Source organism: Castor canadensis, chromosome 4 (assembly GCF_047511655.1).
Source record: "Castor canadensis chromosome 4, mCasCan1.hap1v2, whole genome shotgun sequence".
Classification (NCBI taxonomy): Eukaryota; Metazoa; Chordata; class Mammalia; order Rodentia; family Castoridae; genus Castor; species Castor canadensis.
In genome coordinates this window covers 182,922,301-182,935,602 of record NC_133389.1, presented here as the reverse complement: position 1 = coordinate 182,935,602, position 13,302 = coordinate 182,922,301, and the positions used below count along the sequence as shown (strand labels likewise).

Sequence of the window (13,302 nt, the reverse complement as noted above, 5' to 3'; positions counted from 1 at the left end):
TAGGGCTGGCTACTCCTGTACAGCATGAGGACCTGGTCAGGGTGGCTGCTGCTGCACGGGAGGGCAGTGCTCTGCATGTGGATTTCCAGCATGAGCAGCAGGCACTGCTGCCCCCACTCTGTCCCCAGGATGGTGACAGCTGACTTACGATCTGAATAAAAAAGAAAATTGGGTGACTTCCCAGAGACTTTTCCAGGCTAGTAACTTTGTATCATTTTCCATAACCAGTAATTGTCTGTTTTCTTTCAAATGGGGGAAACTTTAAGTAAAAGATTAAAGTCTACATTTTCCTTTTGTAATTCCTTAAAATCATTACAGAAATACCCGGGCCCTCATTTCTGATGATATAGTTGATCTCATGATTTTACTAGACATTTAAAATTTTGAAGTTTAATATTTTACAAAGTATTAATGGTAAGCATTGTTAGAACTGAATATCCCAGGAATATGTAGCTTGAAATGTTTAGGGGTTTATACATAGATACTCTGCACACAGTCAGAATACCTTTCAGAGTTTAACTGTTCATTGGTGGGTTGGTAGCAGCATATGTACCATTCCAAGAATTGGGGGCTATAAAATTTTAGCCCTGCATAATTTGGTATATGACACACTTTTGAGATACATTAAATACTAGAAATATACAATAAAATATTTCTAACCTAAAGGACTCACTTGTGCTTGGGTGAGTCATCAGTTTACACCTCTAGTCTATTTTGTGGCTTCTCTTTAATCTATGAAAAACAAAGTGTGCTATCTGTTTAGTTGTTTGATTGGTGAATGACTTCATGCTTTTTCTTTTAGATTCTTTTACTCAGGAGTGCATGGAGGAGAAATCTTTCTTTTGCCGAGTCAGGTAAGCCCAATTCCAAGTTTTCCTAACTTACAAAACTGCAAACATTCCCCCCTCAGCTCCTGGGACAGGATTGGGAGGTGCCCCATGGTGCACACCCCCCACCACATAGGGCAGGGTTCTGCCTGCAGACCCAGCAGGTGCACTTCTGAAAAGCCTGTGTGAAAACAGATGTACATTACATGCACAAGGGGCTAAGAGGGCATGACCAGCAGTAGAGTGTTAACTGTCACCCAAAAGAACCCCACTTGCCATTGGTTGTCCTGGAAGACGTTCCGTGGGACCCACGGGGACCCTGGATGCACATGAAGCCTTTGGTTTGCTTGTGCATTTTTGTGTTAGATCACAGTTTTCTTATCAGGTTCTTGGTCCAGAACAGAATGAGCACTTGAGCATCCAGAGTGATGTCAAGAGTGGACCTGGGCCCAAAATCCCTCTGAAGGAGCAGACACTTTGCTCTGCTTTGCCCTGATCTAAACACAGATTGCTCAAGGCAGGGATGGAAGACCTCCCACCGGCCAGGGTGTAGACTCTGACCATTGACCTTCAATGTGAGGATCCATCAGCAGGGGCACAAGGGTGGGTGTGGGCCAGCTCTTCCAGTGGGCACAGGTACCTGCTACCTCCAGCATGGCCTGGTCCCCATGAGAGGAACTGATGTGGCAGCGTGTCTCAGCAATCTGGGCATCTGGTACAATCTGGGCCTAACAGGCATCTGGGGGAGGGTCTGACTAGCAGGCAAAGGACTGATCCTTGCTCACAGCTCCAAGTCCTGATATCACTCCTCTCCACAGCGTCGGGAAGCACCATGAGAACGAGGTTCGCTACCAGCCATTCCGCATGACACCCTACCTGGTCAAGGTGCAGGAGAGGCAGGGAGCTGAGAGCCAGCTCTGCTGCCTGCTGCTGGCAGAGAGGGTGCACTCAGGCTATGAAGGTAGGGCCACACCAAGACTTGGAAGCACCTGTGTCAGGTGCCCTCTTAAGGCCCCTCAGTCACATCCAGGGTCTAAATATTATGTCTTTAAAATTGTCTCCCAGTTGTTCATCTGCCTTAGCCTCTCCCCCAACCCTGGGTAGTCTCCATCTTCCCTGAGACTCAGCACAGCACCCCATCTGTCATCTGGCCCTCCCCACAACAGCTGAAAGCATCTGGACACTGGTACCTTTCGCTCACATGCAGTCCACTGCCATGTCCCCTTCCCCTAGCTGCTCTGCCCCTGTCAGGTCTGGGACCCCATGTCCTTCACATCCTTGATCCCTCCCTTGTCTCGGTCTAATGACACCTCAATCTACTCCAGAATCCCAAATAATCCCTCAGCCATCAAGAAACCCACAGCTGGACATCCCTCCATCCTGCCTTGGCCTACTCTGACTTCCACCTGAAATTCCCTTCCTCCTAACCTGTTGTGGCTTTTGCAGGCGAGTGAGCTCCCATGCTGGGCCTGTTGGCTCCATCCATCCTTGCCTCCCAGCCCTTGCCTGCCCTTCCCTCCACCTGTCCCTCCCCACAGCTCAGCCCATGGTGATCCCAAGATCCAAATGTCTTGCTGCTATCCCACTAGTTACAGCTCCTTAGGCTATGCCACCCCCAAACAATCCAGGTTCTTCCTTCAAAGGCCAAAGGACCCAAGGGTGTGTGCCACCCTGCTCTCATCCTTATTTTTTTGTTTTGTATTTTATGACAGTACTAAGATTTGAACTCAGGGCTTCTTGCTTGCTAGACAAGTGTTCTAGTGCAAGAGCCATGTCTCCAGTCCATTGTAAGTCCTCTAACTGCTTTGTAAGCCATGATCCTTGGCTCCTCTGCCGTACCTGGCCAGGAACCATGGGTTCTCTGTGGCAACTCATAAGTCCTGGCTTTTAGACTCCCCAAGAGCTGATGCCCTCTTTGAGGACTGAGCCATAGGAGCCCAGGTTAGCCTGGGTTTCACTGGACTTGTGATCTCCTCTCAGTGATTAATGATGACTTTTTACAAAGCACTTGTAAAAGTGAGAGAAATGTGTTTTAAGGATGTGATGTTCTTAAACTTGCTTGGCGAATCCTTGCATATAGAACATTGTCTTCCACGTATTCAACTAGGATTTAGTGGGTACTTAGATCATTTTCCAATTATCAGAGTCTTCTTGAAGAACAAAAGATTGGGGGCTGGGGCTGGAGGCGAGGCTCAGGTTGTAGAGCTCCTGCCTAGCAAGTGCAAGGTGAGTTTAACCCTAGTACAGAAAAAAAAAAAAAGATTTTGAAATGTGGTAGTTGAGAAAAATTTTGGATACATAACTTCCTTTATGGAAATTACTCCAATGTCTTTGCCCATCTTAGAAACTATATAAAGTTCTTCTGTATGTTATTTGCTGAAGAGTTTAAATATGTAACTCATTTTTCTAAAAATAAATTTGTTCAGATCACTGTGGTTTCACGTTTAAAACCATAAAGATGGCCTTCCAGCATGAGTTTGCTGTGAGAAGCCTGGGCATGGCTCACGTGGCTCTGCTAACAAGGCAATTCCTGGTTTACTAGACTAAAACACCCACAGAGAAGTTGGAGAGGCTCACTGGTGGTCACCCGGCTTGAGTCTGGTGTGCTCACGGTGCAGAGGCTCTGTGTCTGGAGACCACATGCCATGTTTTGATTTCCCATCAGCTGCTCATCCCTCTGGGCCTACACAGTACTTTCTGTTAGTGTGATGTTGTACATTAAGTATGTGTTGCTTAGAATTGGCATTTGTACAAAATGTTGTTCTTTTAGCCCCTAGAATTCCTCCTGAGAAGAGAATTTTTACAACTACACATACACCGAATTGCTTGTTCCAGGGTGTGGATGAAAGGTAAGTGGTCACGCCATCCCCTCTGTCCGCACACCTCACTCTTATTGCTTGCCCGAATAAAGGTGCACTTTCACACCCTCCCTTCCACTGTCCCCTCTGCCTGCACACCCCACTGCCATTGCCTCGATCCATGTTGCATTCTCCACATCATCTCATCCCCAGAGGATATTCAGTGTTTCATCATCATGTCAGTAGTTACTTAGTAACAACTAAATAAATCTCAATGAACTTTATTGGTTTTGACATTAAAGCTATTTAGCTGAAGCCAGGCCTGCATGCTGGTCTTACTTACAGTTGCGTGTGGCACAGTGATGTTGTGGTCTGTGGCAGACCCCATAGGATCATAACAGAGTGGACAAATTCCTGTCGCCTAGCAGCATCCTAGCTATTGCGGTGTTGCAGCACAACTCATTAGTTGTGTAGTGTGGACACCTGCTGTCCACATTACAGCACATAGCACTTGATAATGATGGTAAACAGCCTTGTCGCTGGTGTGTATTTACTGCTGTACTCTTATTCTCTGGAGTACACACCTAGTCATTACTGTGGCTTTGTGCTGTGTCACTGCAGAGCAGATGCACACCTTCCGTGTTTAGTGTGTGCCTTAACTGCATCTAGCAGCCATGCTAGCAATTGACCTAGTCCATCTAGATTGTGTAAGTTTGCCTTACAATGTTTGCACAACAAATTATCTAATGATGGATTTCTCAGACTGTGTCCCCATGGTTAAGTGACATGTCACTGTAAAAGGCAATAAAATAATTTTGAAATACACTAAAAATGTCATAAGAAGGCTGGTTGTGGTGGCACATGCCTGTAGTCCCACCTGCTGGAGGCAGAGATTAGGACGATCACAGTTTGAGGCTAGCCCAAGCAAAAAGTAAGACACCATCTTAATAAATAAGCCATGCATAGTGGTATGCATCTTGATCCCAGCCTCACAGGAAGTGAAGGTAGGAGGATCACAGTCCAGGCTGGCTCTGGGCAAAAGCACAAGACCCTATCTAAAAATTAACTAAAGGAAAAAGGGCTCAAGTGGTAGAGTGCCTGCCTAGCAATATGGAACCCTGAGTTCAAACCCCAATACTGAAAAGTGTGTGTGTGTGTGTGTGTATATATGTATCCCAGCAATCAGAGGCTGAGGAAGGAATATCGAGAGCTTGAGGCCAACCTGGACTACATAGCAAGACCCTCCCTCAAAACAAACACACACACACACACAAAAACTGAAACAGGAGCTACCATTGGCAGGACCTCAGCAGAAGCCTGTCTCCAACCCTAATCCTAGAGAATTGTTATAGGGGCCAGGGGGCCAGGATCCCTCCACACCTCTGTTCAGACCCCCTGCAGACCCATCTTCATGGGTCTCCCACTTGGACTATAGCTGGTGTGGATGATCCCAACTAGATTCAAGAGCACTGGGTTCTGAGGGGGTGGTTGCTCTGTGTGTACCTTCTCCAAGCTCCTCCACAGATGTGTGAAGATAGGAAGGTCCATGGGTGCTTGGTGTGGTTGGGGAAGTGTGTCCTAAGAAGACACCACAGGAAGTGAATAGAGAGACAGTTCAGGTCATTTCCTCTAAGCTGTGACATCAGGTTCTCCCCACAGTCTTCCCTGGGCCAAAGACACGAGGAGCCTTTTCCTAGAGTCAGCCCACACTGCCTCTGGGGGAACTTCTGCTCTGTGGGCATCCAGGGACCCGTCGCCTCCAGCCCTAGGTTTCTAGGTGTGTTCTGCAGCCCATCTATTGCAGAATCATTGGTGAGACAGTTTCCACATGCAGGTTTCTGGGCCCTACCTTCCCTGCTGCTCCAGGATCTTGGATGGTGGGCCTGGGGGCTGCATTTGTGAAGCAACCCCCCCCCACACACACACCAAGTGTCTTGTGCAATGAGTAGGCAGACAGAAGAGTTTTCCTTTGTGAAGCTCTGCAGGCTGTCTGTTCGTAATATCTGGCTGGTCAGGTCAGAGCCTGCAGCTCTGCCTCCTCTTCCTCCTCCTCCTGCTTCTGCTCCTGTTCCTCCAGGCTGGGCAGGAGCATTCTGTCCATCTTGTCCAAAAGGAAACAGGAGGCCAAGAGAATGTGCCTCAGATAAGGAGAAAGTCAAAGGCTAATTCCAGGCTCAGGAGCCCTGCACCACAGGAGCTTTCATCTGAAGACTCAAAGGCAGAATGTCCTTCCAAGTCAACAGAGAGGTTTGAGAAGAGATCTATCAGGATGCAAAGAGATGTCTGGGACACACATGGAAGCCTAGGGCTCTGCAGTGGCTCCAATCCCTACAGTGATAGAGGCTCAGTTCAAAGGAGCCAACACCCAGGAAACAAAGTAGCTGCTCCAGAGGAGCCTGTAAGCCCTGAGCAAAGGCCTCAGCCAGTCATGGGGACTGCCAGGTGAGCCACAGGAAATGACCAGAGACACAGGGGCCAAAGTGATGAGAGAAGGAAGATGTCCTTAGCTGGAAAAGATGCCAATAGAAAGGGCCCTCACAGCAAAACCTGTGAAACAGAAACCCATACCAAGCCACATCTAGCCAAACTGCTGAGTGCCATGAAAACAAACAAACAAACAAAAAAGGTTGGGGAAAACATTGCCATGATTTCTTTCAGGGAAGAAGCCCCAGCTAAAGCTCTTAGGCCGTAGCTGGTAAGACCTCATCACTGTCTAACTCTCGGGGACCCTGGCTGCTGAACTGAAGAACTAGCTAGCTCTCTGTTATTCCTGCTCCCATACTTCAACCCTTTAGGCTGCTGGGATCACTCAGGTGGTAGAGTGCCTGCCTGACAAGCACAGGCCCTGAATTCAAACCCCCAGTACTGCAAAAAGAAAAGAAGAATTTCAGCCTTTAGGGAATTGGGAGCCATCTCCCTCTCCCCATGATGAAGGGTTTCAGTGCATCCTGCTCTGCCATCCGTCTGTCCATACTCCAGAGTATGCCCCATGCTGACTGTCGTGTGTCCATTTGTCTTGCAGGGCAGTCCCCCTCCTGGGCTATCTACCTCAGGACCTGATCGAGACACCTGTCCTCGTGCAGCTCCACCCCAGCGACAGGCCCTTGATGCTTGCCATCCACAAAAAGAGTAGGTCCCCCATTTCACTGTAAATCCCAGGGGTATGGCAGACTCTCGTGAACATGCATGGGGCTTCTTCAAGACTATCCTGCACTCTGACAGGTCAGGTCCATGGAGGATACTGACTGGTGGTGGATGCCCTGCCTCCCTGCCTGAGTCCTAGGCTGTCAGCCCTTGGCAAGGGAATAAAAGAGGTGAACGCACCAGGGTCCTTTGTGGCCCAGGGCTTGAGTCCTTGGCATCTCATTTGTACTGTTGGCTTCCATGGCAGAGGGGAGAGAGGAGACTAGTTCAGCTGTGGCTTTGAAGGCTCTAACTAGCTAGAGGAGTACATAGTACATGTCCCCACCAAGCCCAGCTGCATAAATGCAGGTGACACTGGCAGAGACACATGTCCTGAAATATGAGATGAAACAGTCTCTGCCAGAAACCACCCTTTGTTGAAAGTTTAAGCAAAAGGGGTATTGAAAGTGGTGGCTTTGAGTTGTTTGTGTCCCAGGCAAGCTGCTTGATGTCTGTCCTCTTCTGAGCACACTGTTCGCTCCCCTTCCCTCCCTGAATGCTGTTTCCCGCTCTCCTAGTCCTGCAGTCCGGAGGGCAGCCTTTCGACTATTCTCCCATTCGGTTCCGTGCCCGGAATGGGGAGTACATCACACTGGACACCAGCTGGTCCAGCTTCATCAACCCATGGAGCAGGAAAATCTCCTTCATCATCGGGAGGCACAAAGTCAGGGTGTGAGTGCTCTGAGGGCTTGGGAGCTCAGGGGCCTCTGGGGATCCTGGCCTGTCCTCTCTTCCCACCAGCAGGTGGCGTAGGCGGGGCCCAGAGACCAGGACCAGAGTCACTTCCTGCCACCTACCTGTGGGGGAACCCCAGCCAGGTGGGCGGGTGAGGGGTGGTCTGACCAGGTGGGAGGGACCTCACTCTTCAGGCAGAGTGGGGAGTGGGCAGGGGTGGCCTGGGGAGGAGGCAGAGGTCTCAACCCAGCATGCAGCATGGGTGCTGTCTGCTCAGACCAGAGAGGCCCTGGAATGGGCCCTTCTAACAAGACACATTAAAACTACACAGGGGCCCCTTGAATGAGGACGTGTTTGCAGCGCCTCCATGCCCAGAGGAGACCCCACACCCCAGCATTCAGGAGCTCACAGAGCAGATTCACCGGCTGCTGCTACAGGTGGGTGCTGCACCTGTAGGTGCCCTGCCCATGTTGTGCCCTGCCCTGGAGTCCATGCCCCTCCAAGCAGCACCCTGTTGCCCCTGCCCTGGTCCCTGGCCTGTCTCCTCATGCTTCCATGTGTCATTCTCTGAATGTCCTTGAGGGACCAGTCTCAGATGCTCCCAAGCACCCTTGGGTTTTCCTAGCCTGGAATTTACCAGTGTCCAAGCCGTGACCTTGAACAAGCGGTTGGTGGGTACCCAAACCCCATAGCCTGCCACACAGTCTGTGTGCGACCTCTGTGGTGTGGGGCTCACTCCATCCTGGCCGCCAGCACTGGGACCTTAGGGACATTACCTCACTTAAAAAGCAGTGCAACCACAGACCCATGCTGGAGCAGGTCTCTACTCTCAGTGACAGACTATGGCATTTAACTGTGACTGTGTCAGTGTTTATTTTGATGTAACTGCCAGAGGCCGTAGCCGTGTGCCAATGAGCAGACTGAACAAATTCCCCTTCAGTGGGATCTTCTTGGGGACTGCACACCTGGGATTGGGGCACTGCAGGAGGAGGCCAAATGTCCACCTCAGAAGCCTGAACCTGGGGTTCAAGCCCCAGCTCCCCACACCCATCCTCTCATGGGCAGGCTGCCAACCTGTCCACAAGTGTAGCCAGTGCCAGCCTCCACTGCATCCCTGTACCACATCCATAGCTGTGTTTGTTGTCCCCTCAGCCTGTCCCCCACAGTGGCTCCAGTGGCTATGGGAGCCTGGGCAGCAATGGGTCCCATGAACACCTCATGAGTCAGACCTCCTCCAGCGACAGCAACGGCCATGAGGAGTCTCGCCAGAGATCAGTATGTCCCTCTGTTCTTTCTAAGTCTGTCCATGCTTGTGGAAAGTTAGGAAGCGTAATGGAAAGTTATAAACACCAGTGTAATCTTAGCTGCTCTTCACACTAAGCTTTGCTCCCTGGGATTCGTTTTACAATTGCAAGTTGAAGCTAAAACCTATAGTTAAACGTCTAGAAGAAAGTTCTGTAAGGAGGCAGAAGCAGCAGAAGTGAGGGCTTAATTGGAGGATAAAAAGAGGAAGCAGTGTGCCATTTCTCTTCATTTTTTATTGTTCTTCAGGATCATCAGATAGCTCATCTAGCTCTGACTCTCTTGATTTCTTATTTAGATTGACCAGATCTGGGCAGGGGTATAGCTCAGAGGTAGGGCACTTGCCCAGCATATGTGTGGCCCTGGGTTCCATCCCTAGCATTACACACACACACACACACACACACAGTGACTGAGCCAGTCCTTGTGTTGCTGGAATGATTTCAGCTACTCTGCTCTCACTGGGGCGGACAGACAGAGGGGGTCTCCTAGAATCAGTAATGAGTCCGTTTTGTTTTCCTTTAAGGAAATTTCTAAAAGTGGTAGCAGGACCAAAACCAAAAGTCATTTTTCTCATGAATCTGGAGAACAAAAGAAAACATCTGTTCCAGGTAAAAGAACTTCTTCATTCCCTTAATAACGCCTTACTATGGTAGAATGAAGAGGGCCTTGGTTTAATGCTCACTCTGGAGGGGAGGGAGGGAGGTTGTCCCTTAAGTGTGTGCTGCGCCCCTTCTTCACTCAGCAGAAACACAAAGGCAGAACTGTCTGTCGTTAATCAACAAGTGCAGATAATGATGTCTGAGCAGGCACCTGTCTCCCTGCAGGTGAGGTGTAGAGTATGTTTCTGTCCCCAGGCCCTCCCTGTAGAGGATTCTGGGAGCTATGCTCTTGGTGGCTTGGTTGTCTCCTCACTCTACAGAGTGACTGTGCAGCCATGCGTTCACACTTAACACAGAAACAAGCACACACACACACACACACACACACACAGAGCACACACACATACACGCACACACATGTACACACACACACAGCTGCCTTGGCAGAGTCTGCCCAGTCACTTAACCATTCTCAGAACCAGACCTGTCTGCAATAGAAAGCACAGTGCTGACTATTGGGGGGCACAGCAGTGACGGGACATGACTCTTTGCTTGAGGGCCCAGGGGGGCTGGCCTGCAGTGTCTGTCTATGGTAAGGACAGGGTAGAGCCCACAGCATAACGCCCAGGCAGCTGGTACCGTAGGATCATGACTGCCCAGGAGCACATGGGAAAACACAGCCCTGCCCAGGAGGAGCACAGACACCTGGGATCTCACTAGCCCCAAATTCAGGAGTTCAAGTAAGACCCAGCCTCTCTCACTGCTGATCCTCAATCCCTGGGGACAACCAAGGCCCAGTGCCATCCTGCCCAGTGAGAGGCAGGTACTCGTCCAGGTGGCAGCTTTCTTCGAGTCCCTTCGCCCTGCACTGCTGTGGCTGCGTTTCCATACTGGTGAAGCATGTTGTGAGACCCCAGCCCTGTCTTTGGGTAGAACAAAATGCTTCCTAAGTATACAGTGTGCTCTTTGGGAGGAAAGTAGTCAATGAAAAACAATTTTGTCATTTCTTCAGAAATGCAGAGTAGCTTCCTGGCTCAGGTGAAAGCTGTTCCCGCCACAGAGAAGAGCTCAGGGTTGAGCTTACCCAAAACCAGCTTCCCCGAGGAGTTGGCTTACAAGAGTCAGCCCTCCTGCTCCTACCAGCAGATCAGCTGCCTGGACAGCGTCATCAGGTATGCAGGGCACTCCTGACCTTCCCTGCCAACCATCATGGTCCTCATCATCCACACCCTTGCACCTACACAAAGCTCTCCGGTTCTCCATGCAGATACCTGGAGAGCTGCAGTGAGGCCGCCACACTGAAAAGGAAGTGTGAGTTCCCAGCAAATATCCCATCAAGAAAGGCCACGGTTAGCCCTGGGCTGCATTCTGCAGGTATCCTGTCTTGTTTTGAGCTGTTGAATTGTAATAACTTAAATACCCTGCAGTGAAATCAGAAGTCATTTTAAGCCTTGAGGTATGCTTCTTCTCTCCCGGATTAATTCTGAGGGGCTCCTTGGATACAGTGTAAGGGTGTCCGCTGTGTTTTTGAATGATTAAAATAGCTCAAAAGTCAGCAGTCTTCTTTACAAGTTAGAGTGATTCTGATCAGAGAATGGGAACCTGCTAGGATTGCTGGAGGCCTAGGGACATCCTCTGAGACCTGCTCGCACACAGTGCTGGCCTCATTCTGGGGCAGGGCTCTTTCAGAGGAGCCCTTGCCTATGAATGGTGGTAAGACCCATAGTCAGCTGAATGCTCAGGCTGCTTGAGTGCTGTGAGTGCTGCTGAGGGTCATGATCAGGATAGAAATAGGGCATCCCATTATCTAACGAAGTACAGAGAGAACTGCCACCTCCTGCCTGTTGGCAAAGGCCCTATTCCACAGGCCACCTCTGCCTCTACCACAGTCACTTCTGCTGTGTCCCCTCCTAGAGCTCTCAGGACCTAAGTGTGAAGTTGGTCCTGCATATAACTTCCTCTTCACTTTTCTCCTGCGATCAGACATTAAAGACAAGTCATCCTGTGCCCAGACACAAGTATCTGTGGGTGGGATGTATGCAGCTGGTGTGGGGCCTGTGGTCACTTCCGTAACTGCTCCTTAGCCGAGCAGTTCGCTTTAACTGTGCATTTGTATTTGCTTCTGTTCTCTCTTACGAAGCGGCAACGCTGCCCTCCAAAGTAAACAGCCACTCAGAAGTCAGCGCTCACTTGGGCTCGCTGGCACTGCCCGGCAAAGCTGAGAGCGTGGCGTCCCTCAGCAGCCAGTGCAGCTACAGCAGTACCATCGTTCACGTGGGGGACAAAAAGCCACAACCCGAGCTAGGTATGCTGATGGGTCCTGGGAGTGTACTGGCAGCAGTCTTATCTTTAAATGAGAGGTTTGACTGCCATCTTAAACGTTTCTTTAAGTTTCTCTAAGCTTATCAAAGAACCCTACCATTGCTCACTAAGGGAGATTCCAGGAAATCCAGGTGCATAGGAGGCAAAGGTGGGATGTGGCCAGCCAGGGCCCAAGTGCCACACTTGCCCTGGTCCCTCTTGCACTATGACACTTCCTAATTTACACCTACTGTGGTGTAAATAAGGAAGGTACAGGCATGCCCCTTAGCAGTTGCAGAGACACCACTAGGCATGGGGCTCCTGTGTCCTCACTTCCCTAAAGGACATGGGGCCTTTTCTCCACCCAGCCTTGCTCCCAGAAGGATGTGGGACAAGAGCCAGTACAGGTTGTGACAAGACTTAAAAGCATAGTGGTGTTCTTAGCTGAGTTTTCTTGTTCTTCCAAACACTGTGATTTAAATGAATCCTGAATTTGTTTTGTACTGGAAAGAAGATAATGAGGAGCAAAGTACCTGCCAGAGATGGGTCCCCAAGTTCCCAACCCACATACTCTGTCCTGTCCACCACCATAGGCCACATGGTCACAGAAACCTCTGTGCATGGTCCCCACCCCAGAGACACAAGCACTCAGCCTTGCCCGTGTGTTCTCAAGGTGACATCAGCCTCAGAATATGTCCCAACAACAGGGCTGAAGCTCCACGTTCCCAGATTGTTTGCTTAGAAGGACTGACTCCCGAGCCACTGGAACCAGGGCTTTCTGGTTGCTGCTTTGGGCTTTTGTATAAATTTTCACTTTTGAAGGCAAGCATGGGGAATCGCACCCTCAGGCCATGGGCATCATGGAGTACCTGTGTGAGTGATCTGCGCTCTCCATAAAGATGCTATGGACTAAAGTGAGAGGGGCACCTATGGACCACAGCCTATGTCTCATTGCAGAGGCGGTAGAAGATGCAGCCAGTGGACCTGAATCCCTGGATGGCATGCCGGGTGGCCCGAGTCAGGAGAAAGGACCCCTGCAGAAGCTGGGCCTCACCAAGGAGGTGCTGGCTGCTCACACACAGAGGGAGGAGCAGGGCTTCCTGCAGAGGTTCAGGGAGGTGAGAAGGCTTGGCGCTCTCCAGGCCCACTGCCAGTACTACCTGCAAGAGAGAGCCAGGGCCCAGTCAAGTGAACGAAGTAAGTGACGATGGCTGAGTTGAACATACATTTTTAAAATGTTATTCTTGTGGGGACTGAGTCCTGTGCTGGTTTCAAGATGTGAACTGTGCCCAATTCAGAAGCGTTTACATGAAAGCGAGCCCTTAGAACTTTACTGGTGATACAGTGTGTTTCCACAGAACGCTGCAGCCTGGGGATATAACCTTGTGTTCTCAAGGGAAGAACATTATAAATACCAACACAGTCCTAGGCTAGCCCCTGTGGATTTGGAGTCAGGGCCCTGAAAGGTAGTTGTGACTGAGGACTCCACTCTCACCTGCACACCCAGATAAGACCCTGGGTTAAAAAGCGAATTCAGTCCAAAAATAATGAGCGCAGGGTTGTAGGAATGTTGGTGGTGGGCTTCTGGGGATGGAGGGAGTAGCCATGCCCTCC

The 13,302-nt window shown here is 50.1% G+C and overlaps 1 protein-coding gene across 1 annotated transcript in view; it reads left to right on the top strand.

The window, feature by feature from the left end:
• Positions 1–13,302, top strand: part of Per2 (period circadian regulator 2) — a 41,533-nt gene that overhangs the window by 19,093 nt on the left and 9,138 nt on the right. Inside the window, exons 7-18 of the mRNA XM_074072122.1 lie at positions 803–854; positions 1,646–1,788; positions 3,598–3,676; positions 6,648–6,754; positions 7,327–7,480; positions 7,815–7,920; positions 8,636–8,758; positions 9,312–9,396; positions 10,400–10,559; positions 10,655–10,761; positions 11,528–11,692; positions 12,646–12,885. Of these exons, the coding sequence (XP_073928223.1) occupies positions 803–854; positions 1,646–1,788; positions 3,598–3,676; positions 6,648–6,754; positions 7,327–7,480; positions 7,815–7,920; positions 8,636–8,758; positions 9,312–9,396; positions 10,400–10,559; positions 10,655–10,761; positions 11,528–11,692; positions 12,646–12,885 (1,521 nt within the window). The remainder of the gene's footprint in view (positions 1–802; positions 855–1,645; positions 1,789–3,597; positions 3,677–6,647; positions 6,755–7,326; positions 7,481–7,814; positions 7,921–8,635; positions 8,759–9,311; positions 9,397–10,399; positions 10,560–10,654; positions 10,762–11,527; positions 11,693–12,645; positions 12,886–13,302) is intronic.